The sequence below is a fragment of the Bos taurus genome, chromosome 20 (genome assembly GCF_002263795.3).
Source record: "Bos taurus isolate L1 Dominette 01449 registration number 42190680 breed Hereford chromosome 20, ARS-UCD2.0, whole genome shotgun sequence".
Lineage (NCBI taxonomy): Eukaryota > Metazoa > Chordata > Mammalia > Artiodactyla > Bovidae > Bos > Bos taurus.
In genome coordinates, this window is record NC_037347.1 from 15,289,517 (window position 1) to 15,314,824 (window position 25,308).

The 25,308-nt window shown below is 38.3% G+C and overlaps 1 protein-coding gene across 5 annotated transcripts in view; it reads right to left on the bottom strand.

Annotated features, from left to right (window-relative positions):
- The window catches only part of RNF180 (ring finger protein 180), a 283,023-nt gene that overhangs the window by 183,242 nt on the left and 74,473 nt on the right, over window positions 1-25,308 (bottom strand). For 4 of the 5 annotated variants that reach the window (XM_024981359.1, XM_059878771.1, NM_001205817.1 and 1 more), the window contains one exon: window positions 23,520-23,555. The exons of the other annotated variant lie outside the window; for it this stretch is intronic. In XM_024981359.1, the coding sequence (XP_024837127.1) occupies window positions 23,520-23,555 (36 nt within the window). The remainder of the gene's footprint in view (window positions 1-23,519; window positions 23,556-25,308) is intronic. 5 annotated transcript variants of the gene reach the window in all.

Here is a 25,308-nt window from a genome sequence, read left to right on the forward strand (position 1 = left end):
TCTTTTGCTGTCTTGCACAGTATAGTTGAGAGTAACTGTTCAACAACTTAAGAGCAATTTTGCCAAACTTCATGATGGGGAAGAACAAGAATAAATATAAAATCGAAAATTCATCATGAAGCACAATAAAAATAACATAAATACAATTTGTTTTTCATAAATACAATTTTAATGAAGTTAAGTGTTTATATTATTTAAGATATCATGGACCAAATGTCTCCATGGACATTTTGGTCAGGACTAGTTTCAAGGACCTTTTGATGAAGTTAAGTGTTTGTATTATTTAATGAATCATGGACTGAAAGTCTCAATAGATGTTTTGGACAGGAGCAAGTTGATGCTTTTGAACTGTGGTGTTGGACAAGACTCTTGAGAATCCCTTGGATTGCAAGGAGATCAAACCAGTCAATCCTAAAGGAAATCAGTCCTGAATATTCATTAGAAGGACTGAGGATGAAGCTCCAATACTTTGGCCACCTGATGTGAAGAGCTCACTCTTCGCAGAAGACCCTGATGCTAGGAAAGACTGAAGGCAGGAGGAGAAGGGGACGACAGAGGATGAGATGACTGGATGGCATCAGCAACTCAATGGACATGGGTTTGAGCAAGCTCCGGGAGATGGTGAAGGACAGGGAAGCCTGATGTGTTGCAGTCCATGGGGTTGCAAAGAGTTGGACATGACTGAGTGACTGAACAACAACAAGTGTTCTGCTAGGGTTTAGAAACTATCCTTCATAAGTGGAGAGTCACAGATTTTTAAGTAAAAGACTATGGTGACCAGGTATGTTTTATATGTAAATCAAGAATAAGATTGGAGAAGGAAATGGTGACTCACGTCAGTATTCTTGCCTGGGAAATCCCATGGACGAGGATGACTATAGTTCATGGGGTTGCAAATGAGTCAGACGTGACTTAGTGACAAAACAACAACAATGAATAAGATAATAAGGGTTTGAACAAGAGCCTTGAACAGTGGGAGTAGAAGAAAAGATACAGTTTAAAAGTAGAAAAAAATCAAATTTAATAACCAAGTGTGTAAAAGTGTAATAACACGGGTAATAGAGAAAACAGACGTCCATGTTTCTCTGACAACTGCTTATAAGATACGATACATTTGGTGACTTCCCAGGTGACACTGGTGGTAAAGAACCCATCTGCCAAAGCAGGAGATGTAAGAGATGTGAGTTCCATCCCTGGGCTGGGAAGATCCCCTTGAGGAGGGCATGGCAATGCACTCCAGTATTCTTCCCTGGAGAATTCCAGAGACAGAGGAGCATGGTGGGCTGTAATCCATGGGGTCGCAAAGAGTTGGGCATGACTGAAGTGACTTAGCATGCTTGCACTATAAATTGAGATAGAAAATTCAGGAAAAGGAGTAAGAAGTCAACACTGGGGTTGGTTGGCTTAGAAAACTTTAGAATTGCAGGTGGATTCAACATCACTATGAAAAGAAATCACATTTATTTTAGGTATTTGGAAGAAAAAGGAAATCTCTGTAAAATTTTGGTATGTTTTCTTTCATTTTTTTTCATGGTGGCAATTAAATTATCTGTAAACATACATGTATAGCCTGTTCTGTTTTTCATTTAACATTATGAGACAGCATTTAAAATTATCTTAAACAAACATATTCTCAGAATTAAGGTAAAATAAGAAAGGGTAACTGTTATCCGGAAAGCCCAGCCAGTTAAGACCATGACTTTGAAAGCCAGTGACCAAGCTATTAATCTTTCATTAAAAGGAAAAAATTCTTTACTAACTGAATGGCAAATGGAGAGGAAGAGATGTCAGTTACATATATCCACATAAATCTTACTTTTTGTGGATGAGGCACTAAACACGTAGAGGAAACCAAGGATCAGGTGAAGTAAGCAGCCAAGGCTACAGAGCTACACTGTCAGTGGAGCCAGGATTCAAATTTCGGCCTGTTGGGGCTTCTGGTTCTCTGTCCAGTGTGCTATGCTACCTCCCCTCAACTACAGGCCAAGCAGAAAAACAGGTTTTCTGAAATGGTTCACAGCATTCATTCAGAATGAAAGGCGATTATTTAGGACAGTGAGTCTCAATTCTAACGGTGGTGAAAAAAAAAACAGACAGAGTGGCAAACCAGATCATTTCCATGGGCCTTTTGGTTCTAACATTCTGTGACTCCGCACTCTTCAGCACAATTGCTGTACTCATTTCTTTTAGCCACCACCACAACCCATTTTCCTTCACAGAGTTTTGGTCCATATCACCCTATACCCATTGGTCTAAAGTCTCTTCTCAGAGGTGTGAACATGATTCCCTTATCAATTATTAGTGGAGGATGTGTACAAGAGCCCATAGGCAAAATCTGGCCCACTGTGTCACTTATAACTATTATTCTTCTCAATAGTAATTACTACTACTTTCTCATTATTTTAATTTTTGAATGTCTTTTATTTACGGTTCCCTTTAAAAATTATTTGCACTGGCTGTTTTAATTCTTATTTTTAGTATTTCATTTTGTTTTAAATAAGAGGGATAATTTGAAAATCAATAAGGCAACAAACTGCTCTGTCCATCACGTAATTTCTGATATAAGATAGGCACTGCCTACTTTTTAAAATTCAGATAATCAGCAGTACAAAGAGAACACTGTCTGGTATAATGGTTAAAAACCCTGGCTGCACATTATTAGAACAATACAGAAAGCTTTTTAAAAATGCTAATGACTAGGCCCACTCCAGATGAATTGAACAAGATTCTTTGCAGGGCATCAGGGGATGGGTGTAGGTAGAACAGAGGTCTTATTTTTAAATCTCCCCAACAAAATCTATTTAAGCCAAAGGCAGTATAGTCATCACAGAGCAAAAAACTTTGGAAACAACCAGTTTTCCATGGACTTTTTCAGAGAAAACAAAAGACAACTGAGGATTAACCCACAGCACTCTGAAGTTCATAAAACTTGTAATATACATTGTCTGCAAAGATGGGCCTAACAAATCCTCCCAGTCTGTGTGCATGTGCTTTCTCAATGTGACTTCGCTGTTCCTCCCATCAAAAGGAAAAATCCATTTCCCCACCCATAAATCTGCTCTAAACTTATAATCTGCTCTGAGCAACAGTATGTAGTAGAAATGATGTCTTTTGACTTCAAAGCCTAGGCTTCAAGCAGTCTTCAGCTTCCATACTAGCTATCTTAGAAGACAGTGCTGCCATGAGAAGATCCTTAATGATAAAACACTACATGGAGAAAGAGAACAAACCGAGACCAGCATCAACCTCCTCACGTGTGTGTGTGGACATCTTGGACCTTCCAGGCCCACGTGACTGCCTGATAATGCAGGAAAACCCAGTAGAACTGACCAGCTGGTCCCAGCTCAACATGCTGACCAACAGGATGGAGAACAAATAAAATAGATTTTTTTTTTAAGCCAGTAAGTTTTATTTTTTTTATTTTTATTTTTTTGCATGTTTATATTTTATTTTTTAAATTTTATTTTATTTTTAAACTTTACATAATTGTATTAGTTTTGCCAAATATCAAAATGAATCCGCCACAGGTATACATGTGTTCCCCATCCTGAACCCTCCTCCCTCCTCCCTCCCCACATCATCCCTCTGGGTCGTCCCAGTGCACTAGCCCCAAGCATCCAGTATCGTGCGTCGAACCTGGACTGGCATCTCGTTTCATACATGATATTTTACATGTTTCAATGTCATTCTCCCAAATCTTCCCACCCTCTCCCTCTCCCATAGAGTCCATAAGACTGTTCTATACATCAGTGTCTCTTTTGCTGTCTCATACACAGGGTTATTGTTACCATCTTTCTAAATTCCATATATATGTGTTATTATACTGTATTGGTGTTTTTCCTTCTGGCTTACTTCACTCTGTATAATAGGCTCCAGTTTCATCCACCTCATTAGAACTGATTCAAATGTTTTCTTTTTAATGGCTGAGTAATACTCCATTGTGTATATGTACCACAGCTTTCTTATCCATTCATCTGCTGATGGACATCTAGGTTGCTTCCATGTCCTGGCTATTATAAACAGTGCTGCGATGAACATTGGGGTACACGTGTCTCTTTCCCTTCTGGTTTCCTCAGTGTGTATGCCCAGCAGTGGGATTGCTGGATCATAAGGCAGTTCTATTTCCAGTTTTTTAAGGAATCTCCACACTGTTCTCCATAGTAAGCCAGTAAGTTTTATAGTGAAAGATTATAGCGAAATCTTAGGCAGCATTATAGTGAAAGATAACTAATCCAATAGTCTTAACGATTATTTAATATTTAACATTTAAATATATTAACGACATAAACATTAAAGACAAAGTAAATTCTTCCCTAGTTTACCTAAAATAATATTTACGTGCTTGAAATACTTGTCCATGTATTTTTAAAAGACAAGAAAAACAGCCATAAGTATAATTTAGCAGACAGAGTTTTTCTGTTTTCTCTGATAATAATTCAGTAACATATATTTAGTTTAGAACTTGGAATAGAGGATCAAACTGTAAGAAAAGATCTTTTATATTATACGATAAGCTACTGTAAAGATGATTGATATCATAATTTCATGAACATTCTATATTTAAAAATGTGAGGATTTCCCACTTCCTATAGGAAAAAGCTCATAAGTCTCAAAACTTTAAAAAGTCGCTCTAACACAAACTATGTACTTTTTGGATGAATTCATGAAATTATTCAAAATGATGTAAAGTTTCAGTATACACTGCTTTTTCACAAAAGTTTACTAAATGTCTCTTCCATTAATCTATTCATTTATTATTTATTGAGTGCCTATATATAAAGCACTATGTCAATGTTATCCAAGAAGATTCAAAGATGTCTGCTTCAATCCTTTTTCACCTACTTTTAGGAAGATGTAATAGAACAGAGGAGGTGAGTCAAATTTGGAGAGTTCCCTTGTAGCTTAGCTGGTAAAGAAACCGCCTGAAATGCAGGAGACCCTGGTTTGATTCCTAGATCAGGAAGATCCCCTGGAGAAGGGATAGGCTACCCATTCCAGTATTCTTGGGCTTCCCTGGTGGCTCAGTCGGTAAAGAATCTGCTCATAATGTGTAAGACCTGGATTGGGAAGATCCCCTGGAGGTGGGGCATGGCAACCCACTCCAGTGTTCTTGCCTGGAGAATCCCCATGGACAGAGGAGCCTTATAGGCTGCAGTCCATAGGGTCACAAAGAGTCGGACACAGCTGAGTGACTAAGCACAGTGCAAAGGAGTAATAATTTCTTCCTGAAAAAGTATGGAAGACTCCAAGAAAACAACTGTTTTCTTAACTGTACCTTAAGAGATGATCATCATTTTAAAAGAATGCCTTAGGTTCAGGAGTAAAACCACAAGATACAGCTAAGAGTGAAAAGTGTTAGGGGTATAATAAACAGTCCAACTTGACTGAAACATAGTATACATGTACAGAAACTTCGGGATACAAGCAAAGGAATGGATTGGCAACCTAGATATTAATTATTCAGTAGGCAATTATAGTCAAAGAGGTTTGGGAACATAATAGTAAAAGAAACAAATGGAGCTGCAGACATAGTAATACGTACTGAAAACTAAGAAAGGATAGCTGGAAGGCTACTGCCAAGTCCAAACGAGAGGTATATTATATACTGCTTTAATAAACAACCCTGGGAGTAACAAGAGCAAGAAGTAGGATTATGAAGGTACATGGGTGGAAGCGAAGGAAACTCAGTCTTTCCATAGGTACTGGAGTGATGCTGCTCTGCACAACTCCTTAGCTATAGAAAAAACAACTACTTGTAAGTAAGATGTCAAGCCCTGGTGGCTTTTCTTCCTCCTTACTGCTCAGGATCAACAAGACTCACTCAACTTATCACTAAGAACCACTCAAAGGCTATACAGTCCTCAGCATGTCCTCTCCTCCTTTTGTGTTCTCACCGTTTGTCACCAAATCTTCTTGGGGTAGTGCAACCTTGTTGAATTCTTCCAGGGCCTGTTGGTGCTCTCCCACAAAGAGTCCCTAGGATGGACCACCAGTGCCCTCGATGCTTGAATCTGCGGTCTTAGACTTCATGACACACCATCTAGCAAGACTATCCAAACCACAAGAATATTAAAAATTACTGAGGCTTTAAATTGGCCCATCAAGATTATCTCTGCATATCACTAAGGACTTTTGTCTCACTTGAGAATCTTTGCTGAATTATCCATGTAACCCTATATTTGCTAAAATCTAACCTGCCAATATATTCTAGACAGTCACGTTTGCCATATTTTTTTCATTTTTTAAGCTTCTTGACCATTTAATGCCTCAAAACTTACAATACAATGATATAATGATAACAACATCTAATTACTGGGTGTTTATTATGTAAAATGCATATGCCCAACATTTTGCAAACATTTGTTAATCTTGCAACATGTTACGAGGAATTTATTTATTTACATGCTTTTATTTTTTCTTTTTGACTGAACCACATGGCATGCAGGATTTTAGTTCTCTGATCAGGAATGAAACTTGTACCCCTTGCATTGGAAGACTCAACCACTGTACCACTAGGGAAGTCCTAGGGATATATTTTCAAATCCGTTTACTATTATTATTATTATTTTAGATGAGGAAACCATGGCCCAAAGAAGGTAAATATTTCACCTAATTCAGCCAGTACCATACAGAGACTGCTTGTAAGTCCATGGTTTTAAACAACTTACTCTTCTATTTCCTGTCACATATATGCATTCCATAGCAGAATGGAATCATGAAAAAAAATGAAATATAGTAGACAGAACATAGCTTCTTAAGGCTCAAGGCTTGGTTTTGTATCCCAGCTCCTACACCTACTAACTGAGTGATCTTGGACAAGGTATGTACCATTCATTTATAAAACAGCAATAATAAGGTAACTACCTCAACAGTTGCCATGAAAATTAAGTGATTAGTACAGTATACTCTAAGGGCCTGGAGCAGGACTTGGCACACAGCTAGTGCTACGGAAGTGTTTATTGTTTTGTTGCTGTTGTTTATTATTATCATTAATATCATTCTTTGACTCGAAAGTAAGACTACATTACTATGAACAAAGCAAGTGGATGTGATGCAATTCCAGCTGAGCCATTTCAAGTCTTAAAGATGGTACTGTTAGAGTGCTGCACTCAATATGCTAGCAAATTTGGAAAACTCAGCAGTAGCCACAGGACTGAAAAAGGTTGGTTTTCATTCCAATTCCAAAGAAAGGCAAAGCCAAAGAATGTTCAAACTACTGTACAATTGCACTCATTTCACATGCTAGCAAAGTAATGCTCAAAATCCTCAAGCCAGGCTTCAAGAGTATATGAATGGAGAAATTCCAGATGTTCAAGCTGGATTTAGAAAAAGCGGAGGAACCAGAGATCATATTGCCAACATCTGCTGGATCATAGAGAAAGCATGGGAATTTCAATTCCAGAAAAACATCTACTTCTGCTTGATTATACTAAAGCATTTGACTGTGTGGATCACAAGAAACTGTGGAAAATTCTAAAAGATAGGAATATCAGACTACCTTACATGCCTCCTGAGAAACCTGTATGCAGGTCAAGAAGCAACAGTTAGAACCAGTGGACACAGACTAGTTCAAAACTGGGAAAGGAGAGCATCAAGGTTGTACATTGTCACCTTGTTTGTTTAGCTTATATGCAGAGTACATCATGCAACATGCTGGGCTGGATGAAGCATAAGCTGGAATCAAGATTGCTGGGAGAAATATTAACAACCTCAGATGTGCAGATGATACCACTCTAATGGCAGAAAGTGAAGAGGAACTAAAGAGCCTCTTGATGAAAGTGAAAGAGGAGAGTGAAAAACCTGGCTTAAAACTCAACATTCAGAAAACTAAGATCATAGCATCTGGTCCCAGCACTTCATGGCAAATAGATGGGGAAAATTGAAACAGTGGTGGATTTTATTTTCTTGGAATACAAAATCACTGCAGACAGTGACTACAGCCATGAAATTAGAAGACACTTGATCCTTGGAAGAAAAACTGTGACAAACCTAGATAGTGTATTAAAAAGCAGACACACTTTGCCGAATAAAGGTCCATATAGTGAAACCTATGGTTTTTCCAGTCAGGTAAGGATGTGAGAGTTGGACCATAAACAAGTTGAGTGCCAAAGAATTGATGCTTTCCAACTATGGTTCTGGAAAAGACTCTTGAGAGTCCCTTGAACAGCAAAGAGATCAAAGCAGTTAATCCTAAAGGAAATCAACCCTGAATGTTCACTGAAAGAACTGATGCTGAACCTGAAGCTCCAATACTTTGGTCACCTGATGCAAAGAGCCAACTCTTTGGAAAAGACCTTGATGCTGGGAAAGATTGAGGGCAAGGGGAGAAGAGGGCAAAGGAGAATGAGATGGTTGGATGGCATCACTGAATCAATGAATATGAATTTGAACAAACTGCAGGAGCTAGTGAAGGACAGGGAAGCCTGGCGTGCTGCAGTCCATGAAGAGTCAGATACGACACCGACTAAACAACGACTACCACCTTAGAGTCAGTCCTTCAAATGTGACATACCATTTACTAGTATTCTTTCATCAATATTGATCTTTTGACTTTCAAAAGATGTATTATAGTAACATCAAGGAGAGAATGAGAATGATCTAAGCTTTAACTCCAGTTCACTTTGGCATATGCAACTAAGAGTTACCAAATATTGGAATTAACTAGGGAACTTTAAAAAATTATCTGGGGCCTGTTCCAGACTTATGGCACTAGAATCTCTAGTGGAATTGTACAAAGCTTCCCTTGTGGTTCTGAAGCATGTGGCACACAAATGAGCACTTGAGAACCACAGCACTACATAATTCTTTAAGGTGCAGAGAAAACCAACCCAGAGGGATTAAAATCTCCATTTCTTCCCTAAATAAGTTCCTGAGCCTGCTGGAAGAGCAGAATTCAGTAATTCACTTCTGAGGAGACAGAAACTCTTTATCATATCATAACATACACTATTTTCCAAACAGTTGAAGAGTTTCTTTAAACTAAGTTTAAGCTAACTTCTTTCTTTAAGCTAACTCACAGGTGTTGCTCCAATAGTTAGCATAATGATTAGGGATCTATGTAACTAATGAGTTCACTGAAAAAGAACTTACTCTTCCTTGTCAAACTCAGTAGGTATCATTTTATTGGAGTTGTTCAGTTGCTCAGTTGTGTGTGATTCTGGGACCCCATGGGCTGCCTCACGCCAGGTTTTCCTGTCCTTCACCATCTCCCAGAGAGTTTGCTCAAACTCATGTCCATTGATGCCATTCAGCCATCTCATCCTCTTCACCCCCTTCTCCTCCTGCCCTCAATCTTTCCCAGCATCAAGGTCTTTTCCAATGAGTCAGCTCTTCACATCAGGTGGCCAAAGTACTGGAGCTTCAGCTTCAGCATCAGTCCTTCCAATGACTGATATTCAATATTCAATCAATATTCAGAGTTTATTTCCTAGAATCTATTATGGAATCTATTTATCATTTAATTTACATGAGAAAAAAAATTAAGAGTGTCTTTCTTTCATACAGTACTTAAAGAAAGTGTTAGTTGCTCAGTCACATCCAACTTTTTGCGACCCCATGGACTGTAAGCCCACCAGGCTCTTTTGTCCATGGGATTCTCCAGGAAAGAATACCAGAGTGAGTTGCCATTTTCTCCTCCAGGGGATCTTCCCAACCCAGGGATCGACCCAGGTCTCCTGCATTGCAGGCGGATTCTTCACAGTCTGAGCCATCAGGGAAGCCCTCAGATAGCACTTGTTGCTGCTGCTGCTAAGTCGCTTAGTCGTGTCTGACTCTGTGAGACCCCATAGATGGCAGCCCAACCAGGCTCCTCTGTCCCTGGGATTCTCCAAGCAAGAATACTGGAGTGGGTTGCCATTTCTTTCTCCAATGCATACATGCATGCTAAGGCACCTCAGTCGTGTCCAACTCTGTGCAACCCCATGGTCAGCAGCCCACTAGACTCCTCTGTCCATGGGATTCTCTAGGCAAAAATACTGGAGTGGGCTGCTATTTCCTTCTTCACATAAAGAACTTAGTTGACTCAAAGTAAATAAAAAAAGAAACATTAGGAAAACTGGGCTTTTAGGGTACACAGTTCATTATTAGGCACAAAAACTGACATGGGCACTATAAATGAAAGCTGTCATTTTTAACATTAATACGCTTGTGGTCTGTGACTGTTATTTCTATAAAATGAAATGAGCCCTAATAGATCTTGGTATAGCCTTGTGCTACTTGGAAGTGATTTATGCACCAAGAAGATGTGGTTTATTGTTTAATGTTCCTTTACTCAGAGTCCTGGCTCCAGGCAATGTTGTTAGGGGGTCAGTATCATCTTCAGTGTAACACTTTCTACCCAAGCGGCCCTTTGCCCTCAAGTTGTTTTCTCTGTCCTGAGCTCACTAACCCTTTCAAACAATGCCTTCTACCTCTTACCTTTTCTGATCACGCTCCCTACCCAGGACTTTTCAAATAATGTTCAGTCATGTCCAACTCTTTGCAACCCTATGGACTGTAGTCTGCCAGTTTCCTCTGTCCATGGAATTGTCCAGGCAATAATACTGGAGTTGGTTGTTGCTGCCTCCTCTAGAGGATCTTCCTGACCCAGGGATCAAATCTGTGTCATCTCTTGCAACTACTAAATTGGTAGGCAGATTCTTTACCATGAGGGCCACCTGGAAAGTCTAACTGCCCTTTACTGTACTTAGGAAGGGGCTTCCCAGGTGGCTCAGCAGGTAAAGAATCTGCCTGCCAATGCAGGAGTCATGAGTTCGATCCTGGGTCAAGAAGATTCCCTGAGAAGGAAATGGCAATCCCCTCTAGTATTCTTGCCTGGAAAATCCCCATGGACAGAGGAGCCTGGTGGGTGACAGTCCATGGGGTACAAAGAGTTGGACACGAAAGAGTTGTATTTAGGAAAGACCCTGGTCGACTTATCTAATCATTTCTGTCAAATTATTATGCTAATGTCTAATACATACAGAATTATCATGTCTTCAGAACAAATATTCATTTTCAGAACTCCAAGAAAAACTATAGATGTAAGTAATATAGAAACAGCAGCAGCAGCAAGTAATGTAGAAATTCCAAGGAAAAGGTTCTCTCAAGGTTGGCCTGACCCATAGGTTCCAGTTAAACCACCTCTGATAGGCAAAACAATCCCTCCTCCTCCAAAAGTGCCCACATCTTAATCCCTGGAAACCGTGAATATGTTACATTTAAATGGCAATGGGAAGGCTACAGATGGAATTGCTAATTAGCTGACCTTAAAATAAGGAGATTATACTGGATTAAATGGGCTGGGCCCAATGTAAACACAAGGGTTGTTAAATAGGAAGAAGAAAGACACAAGAGTCAGAAGCAGAGAGAGAACATATAAGAAAGACTTGACTAGCCATCACTGGTGTTGTAGTTGGAAGGTGGCCGTGAACCAACTAAAGCAGACAGAGTCTGCTGCTGCTGCTGCTGCTGCTGCTAAGTCGCTTCAGTCGTGTCTGACTCTGTGCGACCCCACAGACGGCAGCCCACCAGGCTCCCCCGTCCCTGGGATTCTCCAGGCAAGAACACTGGAGTGGGCTGCCATTTCCTTCTCCAATGCATGAAAGTGAAAAGTGAAAGTGAAGTCACTCAGTCATGTCCGACTCCTAGCGACCCCATGGACTGCAGCCCACCAGGCCCCTCCGTCCATGGGATTTTCCAGGCAAGAGTACTGGAGTGGGCTGCCAGTCTAGAAGCTATAAAAGGCAAGAATGTGAACTGTCCCCAAGACCTCTGGAATGGAATACATCCCTGACAAACCTTGATTTTAGCCCAGGAGACCCATTTCAAATTTCTGATCTCCAGAACTATAATATATTTGTATTGTAGTAAGCAACTAAATATATGGTAATTTCAGCAAAGTACACAGAGGGAGCTAGCATCTTAATTTCCTTAAAATACTTGCTTGGTATTTTCCATACAGGATTATGTTGCTGCTTTATAAAAGTTGTTCATTTGTATTTGTTTCTGATTAGAAAATCAAAATCAGAGCAGGCAATGGCACCCCACTCCAGTACTCTTGCCTGGAAAATCCCATGGACGGAGGAGCCTGGTGGACTGCAATCCATGGGGTCGCTAAGAGACACGACTGAGCGACTTCACTTTCACTTTTCTCTTTCATGCATTGGAGAAGGAAATGGCAACCCACTCCAGTGTTCTTGCCTGGAGAATCCCAGGGACGGGGGAGCCTGGTGGGCTGCCGTCTATGGGGTCACACAGAGTTGGACATGACTGAAACGACTTACCAGCAGCAGAAAATCAAAATAGATAATCAATTCTTATGACTGGAGGAAAAAAGGGGGGGAGGTCTAATGACTAGAAATAATTTAACATACACACACACTGTAAAAATATCTTTATAAGTTAAACTGGACAAAAAGAGTACAATTAGTAAAAAGGAGCACTGGCTTGTGTGGCTTTGTTCCCAGTACTCTCTTATTCAAGCATGGGAGCAGATGGCTTACCGAACCAAGGTAACAAAACTATTAAACATCAAAGTGTGATTCGTTCACTGTGATTTACTGGTTTGCATCATTTAACGCCCTTCTGCCAGTACCCTACTCCATACGTGCTAAGTCACTTCAGTCGTGTACGACTCTGTGACCCCTGGACTATAGCCCACCAGGCTCCTCTGTCCATGAGATTTTCCAGGCAAGAATACTGGAGTGGGTTGCCATTTTCTTCTCCAGGGGATCTTCCTGACCCAGGGATCGAATCTGGGTCTCCGGCATTGCAGACAGACTCTTTACCATCTGAGCAACCAGGGAAGCACAACATTTGCCATTGATTTTATACTGATTTAAGGGGTCATACCCATTTCCAGAAAACTGCACATGCCACCTGAAACTCACAGACAGAACAGGTGGATTATCTATAGCTCCTTCAAAATAATTTATCCCAAGCATTACCCCAGAGTAGCTGCTTTATTTCCTCTAACAAATATACAATACTTCTGAAAAGCAGCTGTGTTAAGGCACTAACAGATTCCTGCCTGATGACAAGAGAAAGCCTTACCATGATCTATAAACTCTTTCTCACAAAGCACACATTCTCTTTATTTTAATATGTCAAAAAATTAAAGATTTACCATTCCACCAGTATATGAAATTCTTTGCTGGAAAGATAATTTTGACAGTTTGTTGCAAGAGGAAATTTGGCGCCCTCTTGTGTTGAAAAATATGACCAAAGTCACCTTTACAAACTCTGCTGCTGCTGCTAAGTCACTTCAGTCATGTCCGATTCTGTGCAACCCCATAGACGGCAGCCCACTAGGCTCCTCTGTCCCTGGGATTCTCCAGGCAAGAATACTGGAGTGGGTTACCATTTCCTTCTCCAATGCATGAAAGTGAAAAGTGAAAATGAAGTCTCTCAGTCATCCCCGACTCTTAGCGACACCAAGAACTGCAGCCTACCAGGCTCCTCTGTACATGGGATTTTCCAGGCAAGAGTACTGGAGTGGGGTGCCATAGTGCTACAAACTCCTGTGAGGGTCATTTTAAAAGCATAGAATTTTAAAGCTGAACAGCATACCCTAGTGCAGCACAGATATATAATTATTTTTTAGTGGAAAAATTTTCTCATGGATTATTAAATATTCAACTTATTCTAATGGAGCATTATAAATTATAAAAGCATTATCAACAAATGAACTTCTTAGGTAAAAATATACTTTCCTATGTTATGTGCTGAAGTCTCTAGCTTTACAAGGAGAACAAAGGTAAATAAGCTAAGATTCTGCAACAGAAATAGTGAATTAAAAGGGTATAAAAAAAGGGTAAGGCATTATTAAGGAAGTATAATTTATAATTGATTTTTCAATGTATTATAAAATATTGAAGCATATAAAATAGAATAAAACATCTGTGATAATACCACCCAGCTTAAGAAGAAAAACAGAGCTGGAGTTCCCTCATAGTCCTTGATTACATTCAAAGACTTAACTTCAAAATTAACTCCAAAATATTACTTTGTAAAAGAACGTTCAAGTGACGGCAATCACAATTAGTTGTGCAGAGCCAGAAAGAGTATTCCAGCTATTGCCCCATTTCTGGGCACATGGAAGTTGATACTGTGAGGTTCCCATCTCTTAGAAGAATAGGTGAGACATCTCAGCATCTGTTTTAAGGAAGTTTGAACAAGACAAGGAAGCATTCATTGCCAGCAAATGACTATGATTTTTATAATATGTGAGGGCAGAAATGGAGCAATGAGGCGGAACAACAGGTGGGCAGTGAAAATCTTGGTTGATGTAATAAATGAAACGTGAAGGTTTAGAATATCAACCATGCAGTCATCCCAGTGCACACTAGGCCCAAAGGGCTGAATTGCAGGGCCTGGTGCTACTCAACAAACACAGCTAGAGGAAGCTCAGTCATATGTGATGCACTACAGTTTTCTATGTCACTTTGGGACTAGTTTACTGATGATAATACTTTCTCCCTTCCTTACACAACACTGTTGCTGATCAGTCACTAGGTCATGTCTGACTCTGCAATCGCATGGACTACAGCACACCAGACTACTCTGTCCTTCACTATATCCTTGAGTCTGCCCAAGTTCATGTCCAGTGCATCAGTGATGCCATTCAACCATCTCATCCTCTCTTGTTCCCTTCTCCTCCTGCCTTCAATCTTTCCCAGCATCAGGGTCTTTTCCAATGAGTCAGTTCTTTGCATCAGGTGGCCAAAGTATTAGAGCTTCAGCTTTAGCATCAGTCCTTCCAATGAATATTCAGGGTCGGTTTCCTTTAGGATTGACTGCTTTAATCTCCTTGCAGTACAAGGGACTCTCAAGATCTTCTCCATCACCACAACTTGAGAGCAGCAGTTCTTCAGCACGCAGCCTTCTTTATGGTCCAACTCTCACAGACCTCAATAGATGTTTTTCCAGAGAAGATACACAGATGGCCAACACACACATGAAAAGATGCTCAATGTTGCTAATCATCAGACAAATGCAAATCAAAACCACAATAAAGTTCTAGTTCTCAGCTGTCAGAATGGCTATCATCAAAAAGTTCATAAATAATACAAGTTAGCAAAGATGTAGATTGAAGGGACCCCTCAGAGCAAAGCTGCTAAACATGTATACTAATGCAGTTACCACAGAAAAAAGTGTGGAGGTTTCTCAAAAACCTGAAAATAAAACTACTATACGATCCAGCAATTCCAGTCCTGGATGCAAGAACACTAATTCAAAAAGATACATGCACCCCAACTTCACAGCAGCATATTTACTATAGCCAAGATATGGAAGTAAGTGTTCATCAGCTTACTTCCGTATCTTGACTATCAAGTGTCCATCAAGAAGTGAACAGATAAAGAGTTGTGGTACGTGTGTGTCTATACACACACACAAAATGGGATATTACAGTAAAATCTGTGTCATCTAATTAAACTGTAGTATTTTCATTTCTGAAGTTTCACAACTGAAGATTTTTATTTCAATAAACCATTAATTTTCTTTTTGAAAATTAATAAATAACTGTTCAATATGTAAATTGTTATTATAACTCAGAAGCACAGAATTTTTTCTTTTAAAAAGATAACCAAAAATATAGTTATAATATGATATGTGTGTGATTTGAACACGAATCAAGTTATAAAACATTAAGTGGACTCCTTCAAAATCTGTGTAAAAATATCCCTATATGCAAATTCAAGAAAATGAAACTTAATGCCTTTGTAGAAAAATAATATCTTCTTTATGCAAATCTAAATAAGTAGGTCTTAATATAATTTATTAGCCCTTGTTCACTCCAGTGCCTAAATGACACTTTTGTAATAATATAAGTAGTCTTAACTCTCTTAGCTCACTCAGAACAATGTAATATAATCATTCAGTGATTTATTAAAAAGCATAATACTGGTCAAATATTTTATATTCTCATACACAACATTCCATATAAATGTAAAGTAAACTCATTCACAATAGCTTTCTTTTATTTATATTAAATAAACCCAAAGTTAAGATGTTAACACAGTAGAACAAAATGTTTAAATAGAATTATTTAAAAATATTACACAGCTATACTAGTGACAGTTTTACATTTTTCAATCCAGAGGAAGAAATAACTTTTCCACATGATGAAGTTTTTAAATTTCCTCAAAATGCTAATATTTCAGTCTCTTCGTGATTATACTAGCCACTTAAACTAGGTTGCCCAATGGAATCTCAAAGGAAATTAGACAACAGTTTGAACTGATGAAAAAATACAACATAAAAGTCATGGGATGTAGCTAATGCAGAAACTAAGGGGAAATTTATAACAATAAAAGCATAGATGAGGGGAAAAAAAGGATTTCCAATCAATAACTTAAGTTTCTCCCATAAAAAATATCTTATAAAAGAAGGGAAAATAAATTCAAAGCAAGCAAAATGAAGGTAAAAATAAGACCAAAAATAAATGACTTTGAAAATAGCAAATAAAAGAGGAAAATAATGGAAATCAAAAGCTAGTTCAAAAGACCAATAAAATTGATAAAACTTTAGCAAAACTAAAAGCAACAGAAGAGAGAAGAGACACAAATTGCCATTATCAGGATTGAAAGGGGAATATCATTACAGAACCAACAGAAACTAAAAGGATAATAAAGGAATACTATGAGAGGAACTCAAAAGCCTCTTGATGAAAGTGAAAGTGGAGAGTGAAAAAGTTGGCTTAAAGCTCAACATTCAGAAAACGAAGATCATGGCATCCGGTCCCATCACTTCATGGGAAATAGATGGGGAAACAGTGGAAACAGTGTCAGACTTTATTTTTCTGGGCTCCAAAATCACTACAGATGGTGACTGCAGCCATGAAATTAAAAGACACTTACTCCTTGGAAGGAAAGTTATGACCAACCTAGATAGCATATTCAAAAGCAGAGACATTACTTTGCCAACAAAGGTTCGTCTAGTCAAGGCTATGGTTTTTCCTGTGGTCATGTATGGATGTGAGAGTTGGACTGTGAAGAAGGCTGAGCACTGAAGAATTGATGCTTTTGAACTGTGGTGTTGGAGAAGACTCTTGAGAGTCCCTTGGACTGCAAGGAGATCCAACCAGTCCATTCTCAAGATCAGCCCTGGGATTTCTTTGGAAGGAATGATGCTGAGGCTGAAGCTCCAGTACTTTGGCCACTTCATGTGAAGAGTTGACTCACTGGAAAAGACTCTGATGCTGGGAGGGATTGGGGGCAGGAGGAGAAGGGGACGACAGAGGATGAGATGGCTGGATGGCATCACTGACTCGATGGACGTGAGTCTGAGTGAACTCCGGGAGTTGTTGATGGACAGGGAGGCCTGGCGTGCTGCGATTCATGGGGTCACAAAGAGTTGGACACAACTGAGTAACTGAACTGAATTAATTATTTAAATTGTTGAAAATATATGCATAGCATGTTCATCAGATCAGAACAGATAAGTCGCTCAGTCGTGTCCGACTCTTTGCGACCCCATGAATCACAGCACGCCAGGCCTCCCTGTCCATCATCAATTCCCGGTGTTTACTCAAACATATCTCCAATGAGTCAGTGATGCCATCCAATTATCTCATCCTCTGTCCTCTCCTTCTCTGCCCACTTTCAGTCTTTCCAGCATCAGGGTCTTTTCCAGTGAGTCAGCTCTTCGCACCAGGTGGCCAAAGTACTGGAGCTTTAGCTTCAACACAAGTCCTTCCAATGAATATTCAAGACTGATTTCCTTTAGGATGGACTGGTTGGATCTCCATGCAGTCCAAGTGACTCTCAAGAGTCTTCTCTAACACCACAGTTCAAAAGCATCAATTCTTCAGCACTCAGCTTTCTTTATAGTCCCAATCTCACATTCACACATGACCACTGGAAAAACCATAGCCTTGACTACACGGACCTTTGCTGGGAAAGTAATGTCTCTGCTTTTTGATATGCTGTCTAGGTTGGTCCTAACTTTCCTTCCAAGGAATAAGCATCTTTTAATTTCATGACTGCAGTCACCATCTGCAGTGATTTTGGAGCCCAAAAAAATAGTCTGCCACTGTTTCCAATTTCCCCATCTATTTCCCATGAAGTGATGGGACCGGATGCCATGATCTTCGTTTTCTGAATGTTGAGTTTTTTTTTTTTTTCAAACTTTACAATATTGTATTGGTTTTGTCAAATATTGAAATGAATCCGCCACAGGTATACATGTGTTCCCCATCCTGAACCCTCCTCCCTCCTCCCTCCCCATACCCTCCCTCTGGGTCATCCCAGTACACCAGCCCCAAGCATCCAGTATCGTGCATCGAACCTGGACTGGTGACTCGTTTCATACATGATATTATACATGTTTCAATGTCGTTCTCCCAAATCATCCCACCCTCTCCCTCTCCAACAGAGTCCCTAAGGCTGTTCTATACATCAATGTCTCTTTTGCTGTCTCATATACAGGGTTATTGTTACCATCTTTCTAAATTCCATATATATGCATTAGTATACTGTATGAATGTTGAGCTTTAAGCCAACATTTTCACTCTCCTCTTTCACTTTCATCAAGAGGCTCTTTAGTTCTTCTTTGCTTTCTGCCATAAGGGTGGTATCATCTGCATACCTGAGGTTATTGATATTTCTCCTGGCAATCTTGATTCCAGCTTGTGCTTCATCCAGCCCAGCATTTCTCATGATGTACTCTGCATATAAGTTAAATAAGTAGGGTGATAATATATAGCCTTGACATCCTTTTTTCCTATTTGGAACCAGTCTGTTGTTTCATTTTGGTTCTAACTGTTGGTTCCTGACCTACATACAGATTTCTCAAGAGGCAGATCAGGTGGCCTGGAATTCCCATCTCTTTCAGAATTTTCCAAAGTTTGTTGTGATCCACACAGTCAAAGGCTTTGGCATAGTCAGTCAGTAAAGCAGAAATAGATGTTTTTCTGGAACTCTCTTGCTTTTTCTATGATCCAGTGGATGTTGGCAATTTGATCTCTGTTTCCTCTGCCTTTTGTAAAATGACCATGAGCATCTGGAAGTTCACGGTTCACGTTCTGTTGAAGCCTGGCTTGGAGAATTTTGAGCATTAGTTTACTAGTGTGTGAGATGAGTGCAATAGTTCAGTAGTCTGAGCATTCTTTGGCATTGCCTTTCTTAGGGATTGGAATGAAAACTGATCTTTTCCAGTCCTGTAGCCACTGCAGCATTTTCTAACTTTGTTGACATATTGAGTGTACCACTTTCACAGCATCAACTTTTAGGATTAGAAATAACTCAACTGGAATTCCATCACTCTACTAGCTTTGTTTGTTGATGCTTCCTAAGGCCCACTTGACTTCACATTCCTAAAGCCCACCTCACATTCCAGGATGTCTGGCTCTACGTGAGTGATCACAACATCCTGATTATCTGGGTCGTGAAGATCTTTTTTGTACAGTTCTTCTGTGTATTTTTGCCACCTCTTCTTAATATCTTCGCTTCTGTTAGGTATATACCATTTCTGTCCTTTATTGAGCCCATCTTTGCATGAAATGTTCCCTTGGTATCTCTAATTTTCTTGAAGAGATCTCTAGTCTTTCTTTCCTATTCTAATGTTTTCCTCTATTTCTCTGCACTGATCACTGGGGAAGGCTTTCTTATTTCTCCTTGCTATTCTTTGGAACTCTGCATAGAAATGGGTATATCTGTCCTTTTCTCCTTTGCTTTTTGCTTCTCTTCTTTTCACAGCTATTTGTAAGGCCTCCTCAGACAGCCATTTTGCTTTTTTGCATTTCTCTTTCTTAGGGATGGTCTTGATCCCTGTCTCCTGTACAATGTCACAAACCTCCGTCCATAGTTCTACAGGCATTCTGTCTATCAGATCTAGTCCCTTAAATCTATTTCTCACTTCTACTGTATAATCATAAGGGTTTTGATTTAGGTTATACCTGAATGGTCTAGTGGTTTTCCCTACTTTCTTCAATTTCAGTCTGAATTTGGCAATAAGGAGTTCATGATCTGAGCCACAGTCAGCTCCCAGTCTTGTTTTTATGGACAGTATACAGCTTCTCCATCTTTGGCTGCAAAGAATATAATCAATCTGATTTCAGTGTTGATCATCTGGTGATGTCCATGTATAGAGTCTTCTCTTGTGTTGTTGGAAGAGGGTGTCTGCTATGACCTGTACATTCTCTTGGCAAAACTCTATTAGCCTTTGCCCTCCTTCATTTTGTACTCCAAGGTCAAATTTGACTGTTACTCCAGGTATTTCTTGACTTCCTATTTTGGATTCAAATCCTCTATGATGAAAAGGACATCTTTTTTGGGTGTTAGTTCTAAAAGGTCTTGTAGGTCTCCATAGAACCATTCAATTTCAGCTTCTTCAGCGTTACTGGTCAGGGCATAGACTTGGTTTACCATGATATTGAATGGTTTGCCTTGGAAATGAACAGAAATCATTCTGTCGTTTTTGAGATTGCATCCAAGTACTGCATTTCAGACTCCTTTGTTGACTATGATGGCTACTCCATTTCTTCTAAGGGATTCTTGCCCATAGTAGTAGATCATCTTGCCCACAGTAGTAGGTCATCTGAGTTGAATTCACCCATTCCAGTCCATTATAGTTTGCTGATTCCTAAAATGTCAATGTTCACTCTTGCCATCTCCTGTTTGACCACTTCCAATTTTCCTTGATTCATGGACCTAACAATCCAGGTTCCTATACAATATTGCTCTTTACAGCATAGGACTTTGCCTCCATCACCAGTCACATCCACAACTGGGTGTTGTTTTTGCTTTGGTTCTGTCTCTTTCTGGAATTATTTCTCCACTGATCTCCAGGAGCATATTGGGCACCTACTGACCTGGGCAGTTCATCTGTCAGTGCCTTATTTTTTTGCCTTTTCATACTGTTCATGGGGTTCTCAAGGCAAGAATATTGAATAATTCATTAATTCATAATACTGATAATTCATTGAAAACAACTAACTACCAAAATTACCCAATATGAAATAGATAACCTGAACTGTCCTACAGAGATTAAGGAAATTGAATTCATAGTTAAATTCACCTCCCTTACCCCACAAAATATCTAGGCCCAGATAGTTTCATTATCAAATATTTACAAAAGAGTAATATTAATTCTCCACAGCATCTTCTACAAAAGAGAAAAGAATAATTTATAAACTCATTTTCTAAAGCCAGAACTATCAAAAAAACAGACAAAGACTGTACAAAAACAGAGTAAACTACAGGATAATATTCTTCATGTACAGAAGTAAGAAAATAAACAAACTGAAAGACCCCCTCAAAAAATATTGGCAAAGAGTATCCAGCAATATACAGAAAGAAAAGTACAACATAACAAAGTATTTACTGTGGGAATGAAAACTGGCTCAATATTTGATAATCACTTAAAATTCATGTTAAAAACACATAATCATATCAATTGATACAGAAAAAGCATCTGAAAAAATTCAACATCCATTCATGATAAAACCTGCAGCAAGCTAGGGATAGAAAAATACATCCTCAACCTGATAAACAGCATCTACCCCAAAACCGATATCTAAGATAATACTTATTGATGAAAGACTGAATGCTTTCCTCCTAACATCAGGAAAAAGACAAGGATATCTCCTCTCATCACTTCTACTCAACATTGTACTCGATGTTCTAGCTCACTCAATAACACAAGAAAGAAAAAACCAAATTGGAAAGGAAAAAATGCTTTTTTTTTGCAGGTAAGATCTAAGTAGAAAACCTAGAGAAATATACAGAAACTCTGCTATTCTTGACAGGCGAGATTAGAAAGGTTCTAAGATGTAAGACTGTACCAATGCAATGGACAAGAACTTGGGCAAACTTTGGGGAGATGGTGAAGGACAGGAAGGCGAGGTGTATTGCAGTCCATGGGGTTGCAAAGAGTCAGACACAACTGAGCAACTGAACAACAAGATATAAGGTTAACATACAAAACTCAATTTTATTTCTATATATTATTAATGAAACAATTGAAATTAAAGTTTAATAAAGTAATACTATTTAACAACAATATAAAAATATGAATTCTTAGAGATAAATCTGACAAGAGGTGTCAAAGACATATACTGTTAACATCACAAGATATAAAGTCAAAATAAAAGTCAATTATGTTTCTGTAAACTAGTGATGAGTGAGTGAGTGAAGTTGCTCAGTTGTGTCCAACTCTTTGCGACCCCATGGACTGTAGCCCACCAGGCTCCTCCATCCTTGGGAAACTGTAGGCAAGAACACTGGAGTGGGTTGCCATTTCCTTCTCCAGGGGATCTTCCCAACCCAGGGATTGAACCCAGGTCTCCCGAGTTGTAGGCAGACGCTTTACCGTCTGAGCCAAACTAGTGATAGGCAATAATAAAACAATCTTTTAAATTAACAATAACACAAAAAGTAAATAGTTAGGTATAAATCTAACAAAGTATGTGCAAGTTCTGAATGCTGAAAATTGCAAAATATTAATTGATGAAAGAAATCAAAGACCTAAGTAAAAGGAGAGACATATTGTGTTCACAGACGGGAAAAAATAAGATTTCCTTTCTCCCCAAGTTGGTCTATTTTTTCTAAAGAGAAAAATAGTTGATTCTAAATTTTATATGGAAAGGTAAAGGAGCTAGAATAACAAACAATTCTGAAAAAGAAAAATAAAGTTGAAGGGATTACAGTACCCTATTCTAATGACTTGGTATAAAGCTACAAGAAACAAGAAAAAGGGCTATTGGCAATGGGAGAGACACAAAAATAAACTGAACAGAATAGAGTCCAGAAATAGACCCACATATATACAGCCAACTGATTTCTGACAAAGCTGCAGAAGCATTTCAATGGAGAAAGAACAGTGTTTTCAACAAATGGTTCTGGAACATTCAAGTATCTCTATGAAAAACAAGGGACCTCAACCTAAATCCCACACCTTATTTAAAGAAAAAAAAAACTCAAAATGCATCATAATCCTCAATATAAAATTTAAAATTATATAACTTTCAGAAGAAGTCATAGGAAATCTTCATAAACTAGAGCTAGGCAGAGTTCTTAGATAGGACACCAAAAGCATAATTCATTAAAAATAAATTTGAGAAATAGTAACTTCATCAAAATTAAATATAGTTTCCTTTACAGAAAAAAAATAAAAGGTTTTTTTCTAAGAAAATAAAAGGACAAGCTACAGACTGGGAGAAAATCTTTACAAATCATAAATCAGCAAAGAACTTACATTCAAAGTGTATAAAGAATTTTCAAAATCCAGCAGGAAGAACACAAGTCAATTAAGAAAATGACTAAAAGATTTGAAAAGATACTTCACTGAACAGTATATACAAATGGCAAAATAAGCACCTGAAAAACGTTCAACGTCGTTAGGGAGATGCAAACTAAAATCACAATGTGACACTACCACATATTTATTAAGGACAAAATTTTAAAAATAGAGTATATCAGGTGTTTATGAGAACGCACAGCAAAAGGAACTCTTAGACTCAGCTGCTTGGACTGAAAAATGGTATGGTTACTCAGAAAAACAATTTGACAGTTATTTGTAAAGTTTAAATACACACTTACCATACAATCCGGCAACCCCACTCCCGGACATTTACCCTAGAGAAATGAAAGCTTAGGTTCACACAAAAACCTGTACGTGAATGTTCGTAACAGCTCTATTCCTAACTGCCAAAACCTGGAATAACCTACCTGTCCTCCACAAGTAAACGGATAAACTGTGGTTCATTCATACAATGGAATACTATTAAGCAAAAAAACAACAAACTATAGATATGTATATGTATACAACAAACTATAGATGTGTATAGACATATACAACAACATGGATGGATCTCACAGGTAAGTCTCAAAACATTACATACTATATATTCTAATTTTATGAACATCACATTATTATTTTATAAAATTACCAAAAAGACAAACTGAAGTAATGCAGAATAGATCAGTGGTTTTTGCGAGTAAGGGATGGGACAAGGGTATGATTGCAAGATTTAATCATAGTATAATTATAAAGGCACAAGGGAAATTTGAGGGGAGATGGAACTGTTCTGAACATTCATTTTGGTGGTTGTTAAATGAATTTTATAGATATATTTAGATCATAGAGTTGTATGCCAAGAATAAATCAAGTTTATTGCATGCGTTAAAAAATACACCCAAAAGATTACATTGAATAAAAAAAAAAAAAGGATTTTCCCAAAGTAGATGCTCAGTTAACATCTGCTGAACAAAAATACTGAAAATTGGCTGCAGTTTCTGCTTTAACATTAATCTTATTTATATCCCTAAGCTTCAAACATGTAAATAACTTTTTGTAGCATCATTAACATTTTCTATCATGGTATCTGCCACCGAAAGATTTCTAGTTTACACAAAAAAATAATTTAAAATATCAAATGAAAGTCAGAAATCTATTATTCCAACCAATTATTTTAACCTTTAAAGATTATCATTAATAATAGGTAACTTTTTATTTATATCTTGTATGCATATCTTTCTCATTAAAAAGGGAGCAGGATCTGTTTTTGAGTCATAACCCTAAGGCATGATACACAAAACAGATATTTGATGAATGTTTACAAAATCAACTAATCTTCATTAAACACTAAATGAACCGAATATTTGAGCCATTAATTCATCTTGAATATTAACTCTTTCTAGGATTGATCCTTTTCCTTGAGTTAGTAAAACTGATTACTAAATACTGTTCTTCCTTCTGACTCAAACCACAGTGTGTACTCACATTGTGGGTGTGTGTCATTTCTATGCAGCCACACGCTTTCAGATTGTCTTTGCTAAGGACACACTGGGCATCTGTTTGCCTGCAGCTCCTGTGCAAGCAACCAAATGGGGTCCCACTATACCATTCCTGTACAGACTTGTCACAGGTCTGACTAAGACTCATTCATTTCAATCATCTAAGCAGATTGGTTAAGTCACATGTGTGTGAATGAATAAATGCAACTTCATTAAAAAACAAAAAGACCATTAGTTTTGGTCTTTGCTTTAAACTGTGTGAAAAAAGTGTGTTCCTACACTAGAAAATGATTAAAAATGTAACTGAGGTTTTTAGATGAACCTAGCCTAAGAATTAAACACATATTGAAAACTGTAAAGATGCTATTTGTATGTATTTACAATACAGAACAAGGATAATTCCCATACTTCTTTGAAGTTTCTGTTTGTTAAGAGAATTATTTTAGAGCTCTCCACACTGTTTTTAAGGTATTGTTTCTGTTAACATAGCTAATGTGATCATCTCTAATTTATCTAGGTTTCAGTCAAAGTTTCAATAAATTTTTGAACTTTACAGCTCTGATAAATTAAACTATAAAGTATATTATAATGG